At 34.8% G+C, this 13346-nt stretch overlaps 1 protein-coding gene across 9 annotated transcripts in view; it reads left to right on the forward strand.

The window, feature by feature from the left end:
* l(1)G0196 (inositol hexakisphosphate and diphosphoinositol-pentakisphosphate kinase) overlaps positions 1-13346 on the forward strand; it is a 143383-nt gene that overhangs the window by 10009 nt on the left and 120028 nt on the right. For 6 of the 9 annotated variants that reach the window (XM_072534461.1, XM_072534463.1, XM_072534459.1 and 3 more), the window contains one exon: positions 11996-12196. In XM_072534461.1, the coding sequence (XP_072390562.1) occupies positions 11996-12196 (201 nt within the window). Of the gene's footprint in view, positions 1-8748; positions 8879-10716; positions 10801-11799; positions 11917-11995; positions 12197-13346 lie in introns of those variants that run through there. The other 3 variants (XM_072534465.1, XM_072534467.1, XM_072534466.1) reach the window with 3 other exon arrangements.

Consider the following 13346-nt stretch of genomic DNA (forward strand, 5'->3'; position numbering starts at 1 on the left):
ACCGTTTTGAAACAACATTAGAGAGTTCACACAATACTTGTCTATTATTTGTCTTTTTATATCGAAAACCTAAATGTTTCAACACTCTCCACAAACTTGTTAAACTAATATCACACAGTTCCTTGTCTTTTATTTTTTGCAACACAGCATTAACTGTTACATGTTCTTTGGCTTTATACATATTATATATAATATTTTTAATTGCAAGTTTAATTGACTGGTGCAAATCTAAAGTTTTTGGATGTTGGCGATTTCTCTTGCTTACTTTATTTATTTCATCCTCACTCATGTTATTAATTCTTCGGAATGTCCTCTCTGAGATACCGCAAGCATCGCATGTGCGTTTCTGAACTGCCATAACAGATGTCAATGGACCCATATTATTTTTTTCCAAATTGAAATAACTTTCGACTTTTAGAACTAAACGCCGTTCTTCTGGAGATAACACTCTACGTTTCGACTGTATTTTATTTTCTTCTAAATTACTCATGTTGCTTTAAAGTACCGCTTCACTACACTACTATAAAAAATAGGTACTTATATACAACTACTACACCCTAAAAAGGACGAGGGTTCTACAACAGATGAAACAATCGAACACAAATTATTTAACAGCCAATGCTAAACAAGCATAAACACTGTATTGATTGTGATTGCAAAACCGTTCGCATGTTTTAAATAAGGTTTTTGCTGATTATGTATTTTGTTAAATTATTAAAACACAAAAATACAACCCACGACCATCAATTAATTTTTAACGATAAACAGAAGAGAAATATGATGACGTTTGACTTTGATCTACTTTGTCGATGACAGTGTCGTTAACAGAAAGATATTTTAAACAGCATGAATCATTTTTCAATGATTGTGTGGATTTAAGAAATACATTACTAAAAAATTTTTTAAGTGTGTATAAAATCTTAACTGTCTTTTTTCCTCAGATTACAATTATTATGACACATGGTATTTACTCCTTATTTTTCAAATAATATGTTCTTGTAAATGCATAACTTTAATTATTGGGTAAACCTACATTATACGATACGTCAGAAGAAATTAAAAAAAATTAACATTGCAATAAAATTATAAACCAATAAACGATAACTTGTTGAGCAGTGCTGATTGAAACAACAGAGCAGTAAAATGTTATTCATAAAGGTAGTGTAAAATATATTGCCGCTTATCTGGTCCGCTAGTAATAAAGTTACCAGCATTTAATGGCAAAGCGGTCTTCTTAGGTGAAAAATCCTATAGCATCTAGCTCTTTGGGTTTTTCTATCGTTACATAAATCGCATTTGTTACACCAATCTTCTATATCTCAGCGACAATTGATACAGTAAAATCTGTACTCTAAAATCTGGCTCTGGTCAGTGTTCTTTTGACTCTAAAACGTCCTCCAGGATGGTTGTTATGAAGTTCTTGTAACACTTTTAATGTGTGATTTTGGCAGTAACACTTGTTGAACTGTATGTACTCCATCGGGACTTTCCTACCTCCGATATAATAGACCATTGAAAAGCTACAGAGATTCCCATTGCGCCCAGTACGCCTTTATAGTTTCACTGTATTTAGTTATCTCCTGTCAAATAGGTCTTACTCCATTTTTAAGACATTCTGGTATGACTTTTAAGTCATTATCTTTCTTTTGGCTCTTTAAGGTTTTCCAGATAATATGATGATATTCTTTCTGTTTAACTGTGGTCTTTTGGAGGCTTACTTCTTCGGTTACATTTTCTTTTTCTTCAAGCTGACACTGACTTTGAACCTGTCATTCGTTCAAAGCATCTTGGAATTATTGTAGTTGTTCATTCTGTAAAATTGACACCTGTCAATTTTTTCTGAAAATGTGAGTTTATGACGGTCTTCTTTTGATGAAGTTTATAAATTTAATGACACTTTTTAAAACACAATCTATTTCGGGTGGTAAAGATTTTGAGGCAAAAGCCTCTTGATATAAAAAAAAACAGTGTAACCATTCAGCATTTGGCATTACTTCTTGTAATTTAACAATAAGACCAGATCGATGATCTGTCAGAGCCTTAGTTCCATCGGTACATACAGTGTGTAAAAGCCAAATGGAATAAATTCATTATTTAGGTTACTGTACATATTTATGAAAAATCCCGAAACACTTCAAATTTAAATTATAACTTGACATTCTTTTACGTGAAAATGCAACCCCTACCTTCAACCCCCTTAGACTGACAGGTACAACCCCCAATTTTTAAAATAGGAAGTATAGGCTTGTGATATATCGTTTGAAAGGTCTTTTCATTCTCCATTCAAAAATGTTGTCGCTTTCAAGTTTATTAAGATTAATTAAGATAAAATAAATTAAAATCATGTGGTTACCGAAATTCGCTAAAATATACTCAAAACTTATTTCCCGTTTAGGTCTTGATAATGAGAAAGTGAACAAAAACCAATGTGGTTTTTAGATGGTAACCATTAAAAAACTTTAAAGAATTTCCGTGGCAACGCTATTTTAACACGCATTAGTAAATTGTTTTATTTAAGTTGTCAGTATTTTAATTTAAGTAAAAAGTTCCCCGAACACAACAGGACGTAACTCGCCTATTTCATGAGAAATTTCCTAATTTACCGCCTATATCCCAAGGAACAATAAGTAAAATAGAGAAGCAGTTTCGCGAGTTTGGTCATGTAAGACAGATAAAAGAAGCAGCTGCCAATGCACTTAGTGATGAACTCAAATTAGATGTGTTGCTTGAGTTTCAGGAAAATTCACATACATCGAGTAGACAGGCATCCACTACATTCAATGCTAGCCATACATCGATAGTAAACATATTAAAAGAAAATAAATTGCATCCCTATAAGATGATACCTACTCAGGAGCTCATGGAAGACGATTTTGATAGGAGAACTTTTTTTTGTGAGCAAATGATGGACATGTTGGATAACAATATTATCCAATTAGAAGTTTTCTGGTGAGAGTTTTCTGATGAGTGTACTTTTTCACTTAACGGTCATGCTAATCGGCAAAATTGCCGCTACTGAGCCACGGAAAATCCTCACTGGATGAGAGAAGAACACACTCAATACCCTCAAAAGGTTAATGTTTGGGCAGGGATTGTAGGAAACAATATCATTGGTCCCTTTTTCATTGAGGGCAACTTGAATGGCAACAATTATTTGGCACTACTTCAAAATGATGTCATTCCAACGTTGGCAAATTTATATCCTGATCCAGGACACCCTCAAGTTCCAGCGAATACGATATGGTTTCAGCAGGATGGAGCACCACCACATTACCAACTTAATGTCCGGCAGTACCTCGATACAATATTTCCCAATCGGTGGATAGGGAGGCGAGGATTGATTGAATGGCCAGCGCGATCACCTGATCTTACATTACTAGATTTCTTTTTATGGGGATATATGAAGAGCCATGTGTACAAAACTATACCTTCTGATTTAAATAACTTAAAAGAACGAATAACGCTTGCGATTAGGTCGATCACGCCTGTTATGTTAAATAATGTTAGAAGACAGTTTTATTTGAGATTAGGATGTTGCCAAGACGTTCGCGGTGAACATTTTGAACATCTACTTCATTAACATTCACAGTTCTTTTTCGTGTTCTACATTTTATTACGTTTTGCATTACATTTTAGTTTTTGATTGTATTGTAGCGAATTTCGGTAACCACATGATTTTAATTTATTTTAAAATCCACAAGGAAAATAATTCCTGTAGCTGGCTGTATACCACGTATAACAAAAGAGGTTATTCTTTGTATGTGGGTATATTTTATTTTATAAAAACCCTTAAAAGGGCAACATTACAAGCACGAACGTTTTCGGAACAACTGTTCCATCATCAGGTTAAAATGCAGGTTAACATGCCTGAGCCACCAAAATATTTGGGTAAAAACCCTTTAAATTGAAAAATGTTACCGAAGAATGTACATGATGTTTATAATATTATATGATGTTTAATATTTTAATTAGATTTTACTTCAGGTAACATACACCCATGCTTAAGTGAGTTCCAGTGTCCGGAGAGTACACCTCTTCAAACGGACTACGGTTGGCAACTCAGTTGCCAACCGTAGTCCGTTTGAAGAGGTGTACTCTCCGGACACTGGAACTCACTTAAGCATGGGTGTATGTTACCTGAAGTAAAATCTAATTAAAATATTAAACATCATATAATATTATAAACATCATGTACATTCTTCGGTAACATTTTTCAATTTAAAGGGTTTTTACCCAAATATTTTGGTGGCTCAGGCATGTTAACCTGCATTTTAACCTGATGATGGAACAGTTGTTCCGAAAACGTTCGTGCTTGTAATGTTGCCCTTTTAAGGGTTTTTATAAAATAAAATATACCCACATACAAAGAATAACCTCTTTTAATTTATTTTATCTTAATTAATCTTAATAAAATTGAAAGCGACAACATTTTTGAATGGAGAATGAAAAGACCTTTCAAACGATATATCACAAGCCTATACTTCCTATTTTAAAAATTGGGGGTTGTACCTGTCATTCTAAGGGGGTTGAAGGTAGGGGTTGCATTTTCACGTTAAAGAATGTTAAGTTATAATTTAAATTTGACGTGTTTCGGGATTTTTTATAAATATGTACAGTAACATAAATAATGAATTTATTCCATTTGGCTTTTACACACTGTATAGCAATGTATTTCGTCCTGTCTTTCAGTTTCAAATAAATACTTTCCAGTAGTATTCGTTTCTAGAAGAGAACAAAATAAAATATCTTTTGTGCTGCCATTTTTTCTGTTGTACCTTAAGAATGTTGATAAACTGAACACAGTTGGAAACATCTTTAGATTCATCCCTCCGTAGAGCGAATTTCGTAAAATTTTTGATGTTTTCAAATACTTCTGCCATGTCACTTATTCTTCTTTGGATAGTATACACATTAAAAAGAGGCATGGTTTTCATTTTTGCAGCCTCTTTTTCACCTATTATTATTTCCACCACCTCAAAAGCTGCAGATAGAATCAAATATTCAGCAATTGTATGTGACTTACTGGTTTTTGTAATGCACTATGATACTTTACAGCTTGCTAGAACTACTTTTTCATTTGTAGTTTTTGATGATAAAAAAATCGCTTGTTGATTGTGAAGTGACCTTAGCTTTCTGTCAAAGAACTCTACAGGCTTCTCTTTTTTGTCTGCATGTTTGCTATTTAAATACCGAACGTCATCCATTTTTTGGAAAAAACTCCACAAATAACGCACTGTGACTTATCCACGATAACTGTGAAGCCATATTTGAGAGCCATCACTGTACAATCTGTTTTTTCTTTCATTATTTTCATTTCCAGACGGAGACGGTTCTAAGAATCTTTTTGACAATTTATCATGTCCAATACAAATAACTTATTCACCACTTTACTACAGCAGTACAACATAACGTTTATTGTTTAATCACGTTTTCCCGCTTACCCTCATGTAGCGCCTTGTCTTGGTTAAATACGGAAGGAATACGTAAGAAAAAGAAATTGTGAGACTGACTCATAGATGGCGCAAGTAAAAACATTTTTCGCTATTAAACAACTGTACCAAATCTTAGACGGCGTATTAGATCTTCCTCTTAACGGTCTTATTAACGGCCGGTTATTTGGCATGTTATTAAATGGCGAATGAACTAGGTATGATAAGACAAGGGGGTTGCCAAATAATTTTTTTGTCAAAGGTACTAAGAAAGTTTGGGAAACACTGCTCTAGCATGTACTCTTATGTTCTTAGACCGTCTAAAGGGAGTTTTACCGTAAAAAAACATTTCAAGTTCTTTAGGCTGCGGTTCTTCAGGTTGAAATTCTTCTTCATCGCCTACATCGATTTCACTGTATTGTGCTCATTGTATAAAATCATCGTCATCTTCTTCTGCCAATTTTAGCAAAGTTTCCTCAAAATTTCTGCTGCCAATGTTTGTCTTCTTTGAGGGTTCATTCATATTTTATTTGTAGATTTATTAGCTGTTAATAAATTAAACAAAACTTAGAAATCACATTATATAAGAAATTCGAAAATTTTACTCGATTACAGACGTGAAGTCTGTGAGACGTGGCAAATATTTTATAACTCGGTAAAAACTAAGGGCCTGTACACATGAGGGCGTTAGACATCGCGTTAACACCCCTTTGGAAAAAAGTGGTATCGTACACATGATAGCGCTTAGCGCCGCGGTTTACTAGAATGTAGACAGCCAGAGCCAGTACAGTTATGGAGTTAAAGGAGTTAGCATGTATTTGGTTTTTACACCGTAGATTCAAAGCAAGGCAAAAACAACAAAGGATGTGTGCACAACCCGTGATAGTCCAAAAGGCCATCGCAGATACAGTCCTGTAGGCGCATGCTACTCGCAACAGACTTGTTCTTTCTGTCTACTCTTATCACGAGCCTAATATTAGTTATCTATATCTAAATATTGATAGCTTCAAATACGAAGAGGAGTAAGGCAGGGCTGCATTTTGTCCCCGCTACTATTTAACATCTATTCTGAGTTCGTTTTCAATAAAGCAGTGGATAATGTTCAATGTGGTATAAAAATGAATGGCGTCAATATTAATAATTTGAGATATGCGGATGACACAGTGTTAATTGCAAGCAATTACGAAGAACTTCAACATCTAATTAATAGGATTACCACAACATGTGATGAATATGGCCTTAAGCTAAACACCGCAAAGACAAAGGTGATGGTCGTCAGTAAAACGCCAATACAACCGGAAGTGGTAACAGCTTATGGTGAACAACTGGAGAGAACTAACAGTATCACTTACCTTGGTTGTAATCTAAATAAGAACTGAGACATGAGCAAAGAAATTAGAATACAGATAGAGAAGGCCAGAGCTGCATCCTTTAAGATGAAAAAACTGTTATGTGGAAACAATATTACTTTAAGTCTGAACATTAGATTAGTGAGATGTTGTGTTCTCTACTCTTTTGTATGGTGTCGAAGGCTGGACTTTGACGGATACACTTCTCAAGAAACTGGAAGCCTTTGAAATCTGGGTGTATCGGAGAATCCTACGAATAAGTTGGGTGAATAGAGTTCGTAACGAAATTGTTTTGCATCGGATGGGAAAAGTTACGGAAATCGTCAAAACAGTTAAAAATCGCAAACTTAAATATTTTGGCCATGTTATGCGCTACCCAGAGAGATATAATACACTCCATTTAATAATGCAAGGCAAGGTAGACGGAATAAGAGGGCCAGGTCGAAGAAGAACGTCATGGCTTAGAAACCTGAGAGATTGGTTTAACAGATCCTCTGCATCTCTTTTCCGAGCTGCCGTCAACAAAATTACTATAGCCAATTTGATAGATAACGCTCGATAATCGAGCTCGGCACATGAAGAAGAAGATATCTAAATATAATGAAAAATATTAATTTAAATCTTAAACTGGATTTTAAATAATAATTTGTAAACAAATTAAATTTATAATAAAATATCTAAACGGCGTTGCTTTAGAGCCGTATGGTTTATTATCTCTTCTTCATCTATTTGAATTTCCTGATGGATAAACGTCAAAGCCAAACCATTTAGTCCTTCTTCGTTAATAAAATTTCTTAAATAAGTCTTTACTACTTTCAGCAATGAAAATAACCTTTCCCATGTACAGGTCGTTACAGTAATTATTAAATTAGCGTTTTGGATTTTTTGTATTGTGTGTATAAGACAAGATACATTTTTCTATTATTCTGTATATATTTTTTACTCTATATGCCCTGGTTTTAACCCCCAGAACACCCCCTGGGTGCGCCACTGGTTTGAAGTATATTCTACGAGCGCTACGTTTTGACGACTTTGGTTCTAAACACGCGCTTGCATTCAAACGATACCAATAACCCTGGGTATTTCGTTATTGGTCTTAGAGTAGGGAATTTTACTCGTCAACTCTTTGACGAGTAAAATTCTCTACTCCAAGTTATTAGTCATCACATTAAGACGAAGCTACACTTGAGTTCGAACCGGTAAGGTGCGTGATTATGAAAATGTTAAAAATTCGAAAACCGAATATGACTGAGAGACCTCACGTCTTATTACGAATTAACGACACCATTAAGATACCATTCTTCTATTATATTTATTACAGTCTATATTCAGATGGAAATGGTATCATCAGACTTGTCCCAGTTATCGTTAACTAATTATTTTGACGTGACAACGTCTTAAATTAGGTTGTGGCTCGGAGTCACTCATGAAAAAGTGTAACGCCCGCTCACGTCTGTTACGATGAGTCACCGAACGAGAGAGAGGCCCGCCGGAGAACGCCGGCGAATGCCTTGCGTCTCTCTCCCACTCAAACATGATCGGTCCGCTGGTACGATGCTATTTCTCCTATCATCGTCCTATCCTCAACAAAATCACTCAAATAGAAATTAGTTAAGTTTAAGTTTACATGTACAATGTTTTAGTAAACAAAATATATTTCTATAGTTAAAATTTGTGCAATTCTTATTTTCATTCAATTCCTTGTTCCTATTGTGCAATTTAATAATATTCATATCAATAAATATTCTACCGAGAAAAAGACGTTGTCACGTAAAATCTTCGCCCGTAAAACCGACTTTACAGGCAACCGATTTTTTAATTAATAAATTGTTAATGAATGGGAAGCTAAGAAAATTAAAATATTCGCAATATAATTGTTTACATTATCTCACTACGGATACGATAAAATCATCGTTCAAATATACAATCAAATCTAATAAAAAACTATTGACAATGTCAAGATTATTGCTGTTTAAAATTTCGTCACCAGCTGTTCTTATCAGTGTCTTAGCGTATTTTACATGTGAATGGTGTTTTGCGTTTAAGTTGTGTTCTTGAATCATCATGAATAATGCGTTTCTCTACCCCCCTTTGCTGCTGGTAATATTTTTGTATACACATACTATATGGCTATATTAAAAGTTTTGTTTTAGATGCATTTGATCGTAATATTTTTAATATGACTATTTATTTCAATTTAAAATAAAAACATTAATAGCTTTTGAATTCAATTTTACAATAATTTATATTTATGTACGAAATAATAAATTATTCAGATTTTAATATATATGTACAGATTATTAATTAGAAATGAATATTTTTACAGTATAATTTGGTATCAATCAGCAGAGATTTTCATTTTCCCATATTGGTACTCTCAGTGTTAATCGACCTTTAAAAATTAGTTATGTTGTAACTGATATGTAAGTGTACTTCTTTTGGTGTCTAAAAGAATGTGTTTTTTTTACGTTTTTCATCCTTATAGTCCACATCAAGCCGTCTATTATACCTGTCGTACTGCACCCAATTGGATTATTGTATTTCCATTAATTCTTATACAAATCCTCGAGACTTCGAACGACCCATATCATTCTATCCTCTGCAGGTCGAAATAGATCAGTTTTCAGCAAGGATATGCATCTGCGTCCAGAGCCTCTCTTGTCCTCAATCTGTAGAATTCCGTATGTATTAAACCGCATAATGTAACTGAAGTAAGCCAATTTTCTATTCTTTACGGCGGTTAATAATTTCTTTGTCTTTTCGTAGCCTCTGGAGAATAATGTTAGTTGTGTGGTGGTGTAGATCCTTAACATACGTCGTACATGGCTCATCAAACTATTATTAATCTATGTTCTTCACGGTTCGTGGCTTTTTTGGGAAGTAGCCATCTAATATACAGACGTATGTATACAAGATTGGAAAGGGAGTGGAGGCAGGACTTCACTCCAAAAATCAAATAATTAGTAAGAGTTTTACCTCCGGGAGGAACTGCATCGTTTTCCAAGCGGAGATTTATGTGATACTGCAATATGCAAAGGGAACTAAGAAAAACACCACATCCGTATATTCTAACAGTCAAGCGGCACTCAAGGCGTGGCGTATCAGGAAGTGACGTCCAGAGTGGTGTGGGACTTCATCAGAGAACTGAATGAACTGAACTGAATCAAAGGACTGGACCTTGGGAGCACCAGACCTAACACATTCAGAGTTCCAATATCTAGGTCCTTTTTAGACAGTGCAAAGGCTATAGCGGGATAAGATGGTCAAAATTGCACCATGCTCGATTCCGTTTTGGGTCTGGCCATTCGAAAGGACATAATTAAAAACTCACTCAGTTAAATTTTCAAGTCCCTAGGTGCCTCTGGGGGTTTGCTATGGGCAAAAACGCATTAAAAAAAAACCATGTTTTCTGTTACAATCAGGCTCCCTGGATATGCGGGACGCAGGGCTAAGACATGAAGGCCAAAAACAGTTAAGTAAATATAAAATATAAAATAAAAGAATACTGATATAAGCATGGGTATAACTCTTGTATCTAAGCGGAAGAGTAAGGCATGGACGAGCGTGGTACGAGCTTATGAATGTATATAACAAGGATCTCAAAAGTCATGGAACTATATAGATATGCGCCTGTGTATAAATGTATGTACATTGTGATATAATATCACGTATATAGATATATTCGCTAGCTTAAAATTCCACAACTTCTGAGTGTACAAGTGTGTTCGAATTCACGATTCATTTTTCAGAATCTTTTGAGGTTATGTAGTAAAAACATTGAGAAAACGGGGTTTTTCGGTTTTTGAGAATGTTGTGAGATAAAACTAATGCTTTGAATAGCTGATTTTGATTGTAGAGGGAAAGATACATGTGAAAATGTAAATTACCATTCATTTAGACACTGAATTTAGAGGTTATATAGCGAAAGCTTAAAAACAACGCCGAAAAAACGGTGTTTTTCGGTTTTTGGAGCATGCTGTAGGAAAAAATAATAGCTGTAATAGCTCATTCCGATTGTAAAGGTAAGAATACATATAAAAATATGAATTATCATTAATTTAGGTGTATGTTGTTGAGGTTATGAGTCAAATACTTCAAAAAAATGCCAAAAAAAGCAGTTTTTTCGATTTTTAGGCATTTTCCACGTTTAAAATGATAATAATACCTATGCCATTCGAAAGAACGGAAAAAGTCCATAAAAAACATTGTTAAAGTTGGCCAAAAATTTCCAACATAACCTAAAATATCACTGAAAATTTCAAATATTTTTCCTGGGCTCAATTTTCAAGCTAAAAATCTGAAAAAATCAGACAGGTTTGTATTATTAAAACACGCTTTCATGAATTTTTTCAGATTTTTTGCAGAAATACAGCGTTTAAAAATTTTTTTTAATACGTTTTTGCCCATAGCGAACCCCCAGAGGCACCTATTGACTTGAAAATTTAACTGAGTGAGTTTTTAATTATTTCCTTTCGAATGGCCAGACCCAAAACTGAATCGAGCATGGTGCAATTTTGACCATCTTATCCCGCCATAGCCTTTTAGCATAAGTACAATAGTACAACTTATGTCTTTACAAAGTATAATGGTCTTTATAAAGTTTTGATTGGAGTCTGTGTAAAACTATCTTCTGAGAGGTATCCTATGCACACAAAGATAAAAGGTGTATACACATAGTGTAATAAGAGATTAGGGTTATGCTCAAAAGAATTACTTAGGTCGAGGTGCAGAGACTAAATCGCCTATACTTAACTGAACTTACGTCTTTCGGCACTACAGAATGGTACACCCAACTAATTGTTTCAAAATGCATCAAAAAAAATTATAAAAAAATCATCGCTCCAAAAATTTAACTATGTGTAAGCAATTCAAATAGCATTAATTTGTATAACAAAATGTTCTGTCACGTATACCATTAAAACGCCAAGCTTTATGATAGTGTACATATAAATATTACATTAGCAATTCAAATGGATGGTAGAAGTCACACTAAGTGAAAATACTTAAATAGTTACCTAGATATATTTATTTAGTTGAGTTCCTAAAAAGTATTTTGTCATTGGGGGCGTTGTTTTGACATAACAGATTTTGTCAAATTTTGTACATTTTACAATAATACTAACCGTTTTATGATTCACGTAAATAATTTTTGTTTGAGTTTACTCTGTTGCATTTTGAAGTTTTTGCTTAATATATTAATAGCTTTGTTCATTTTAGGGTGACCTAGAACTATGCGATTCAAGCGATGTAAGTTTAAGTCCCCAAGACATGGATGACGATGGGGGCAAAGTGGTGATTGTGGGAGTGTGTGCCATGGAGAAGAAAACTCAGAGTAAACCGATGAAGGAGATTCTTACACGTTTACAAGAGTTTGAGTACATCAAGGTGATAGTATTTGAAGAGGAAGTTATTTTGCAGGTAATTTATTGTTTTTGTATGCCGGATTTTTCAATGATGATGATTGTGAAAATTTAAGAGCCTTCTGTCTCCACAAGGAAAATAAGTTCCTGTAGCTGGCTGTATACCATGTATCACAAAAAAAATTGTCTGTATAGAATACCTCTATTTGATGTCGGAGCTCTTCGCTCATTGATGTCAGAGCATACATTTTCAAAATATTTAAATCAAAAGATTTAGCCTTAAACTTTAGAAAAACTACTCTATCTGATATTGGTATAAAGTCTGCAACTAACCTTCCTAAACAGTGTCTCACTATGAAAGCCAGTCCATTCCGATTTTGTCCTCTGTTATCTCCAGAGAACAAAATCCCCGAATTCGGATACTTTAGATATTTTATGATGTGGCCATTGCTACAACTTGTATCATTCTTCTTCTTCTTCAGTGCCTTATCCGGTCCGGATGTTGGCGATTATCAAGGCTATCATGGTTTTGTTGATTGCTCTGCGAAACAGCTCCGCTGAGGTCATCCCAAACCATTGTCGGAGATTTTTCAACCACGAGATACGACGGCGTCCCGGTCCTCTTCTGCCAAATACTTTACCCTGCATAACAAGTTGAAGAATTCGATATTTTTCTTCGTTCCGCATCACGTGGCCGAGGTACTCAAGCTTACGTTGTTTAATTAAATTAAGCACTTCTTTTTCTTTTGTCATGCGCTGTAGGACCTCAACGTTGGTGACATGGTCCACATAAGATATTTTTAGTATCCTTCTGTATATCCACATCTCGAAGGCTTCGATTCGTTTTTCAGTGGCTTGCGTCAATGTCCAGGCTTCAACTCCATATAGTAACACTGGAAGAACGTAGCACCTCACTATCCGCATCTTGGTTCCCAAACTGAGATCACTGCAGCACAGCAAGGATGTCAACTTAATAAAAGTAGACCGTGCCATTTCAATTCTGGATCTAATCTCTTGAGCGTAGTCCCATTGTACGTTGAGGGTAGTTCCGAGGTAAGTGAATCTGTCGACTCTCTGGATCTCTTCGCTACCTGCCATTAGTGCCCCGGGATCTAAATTTGTACGGCTGACAACCATGAATTTAGTTTTCTTAATATTAAGGTTCAGTCCGTATGTTACGCTCACAGTTCGCACTCGGTCTAGTAAGG

Source organism: Diabrotica undecimpunctata, chromosome 6 (genome assembly GCF_040954645.1).
Source record: "Diabrotica undecimpunctata isolate CICGRU chromosome 6, icDiaUnde3, whole genome shotgun sequence".
Lineage (NCBI taxonomy): Eukaryota > Metazoa > Arthropoda > Insecta > Coleoptera > Chrysomelidae > Diabrotica > Diabrotica undecimpunctata.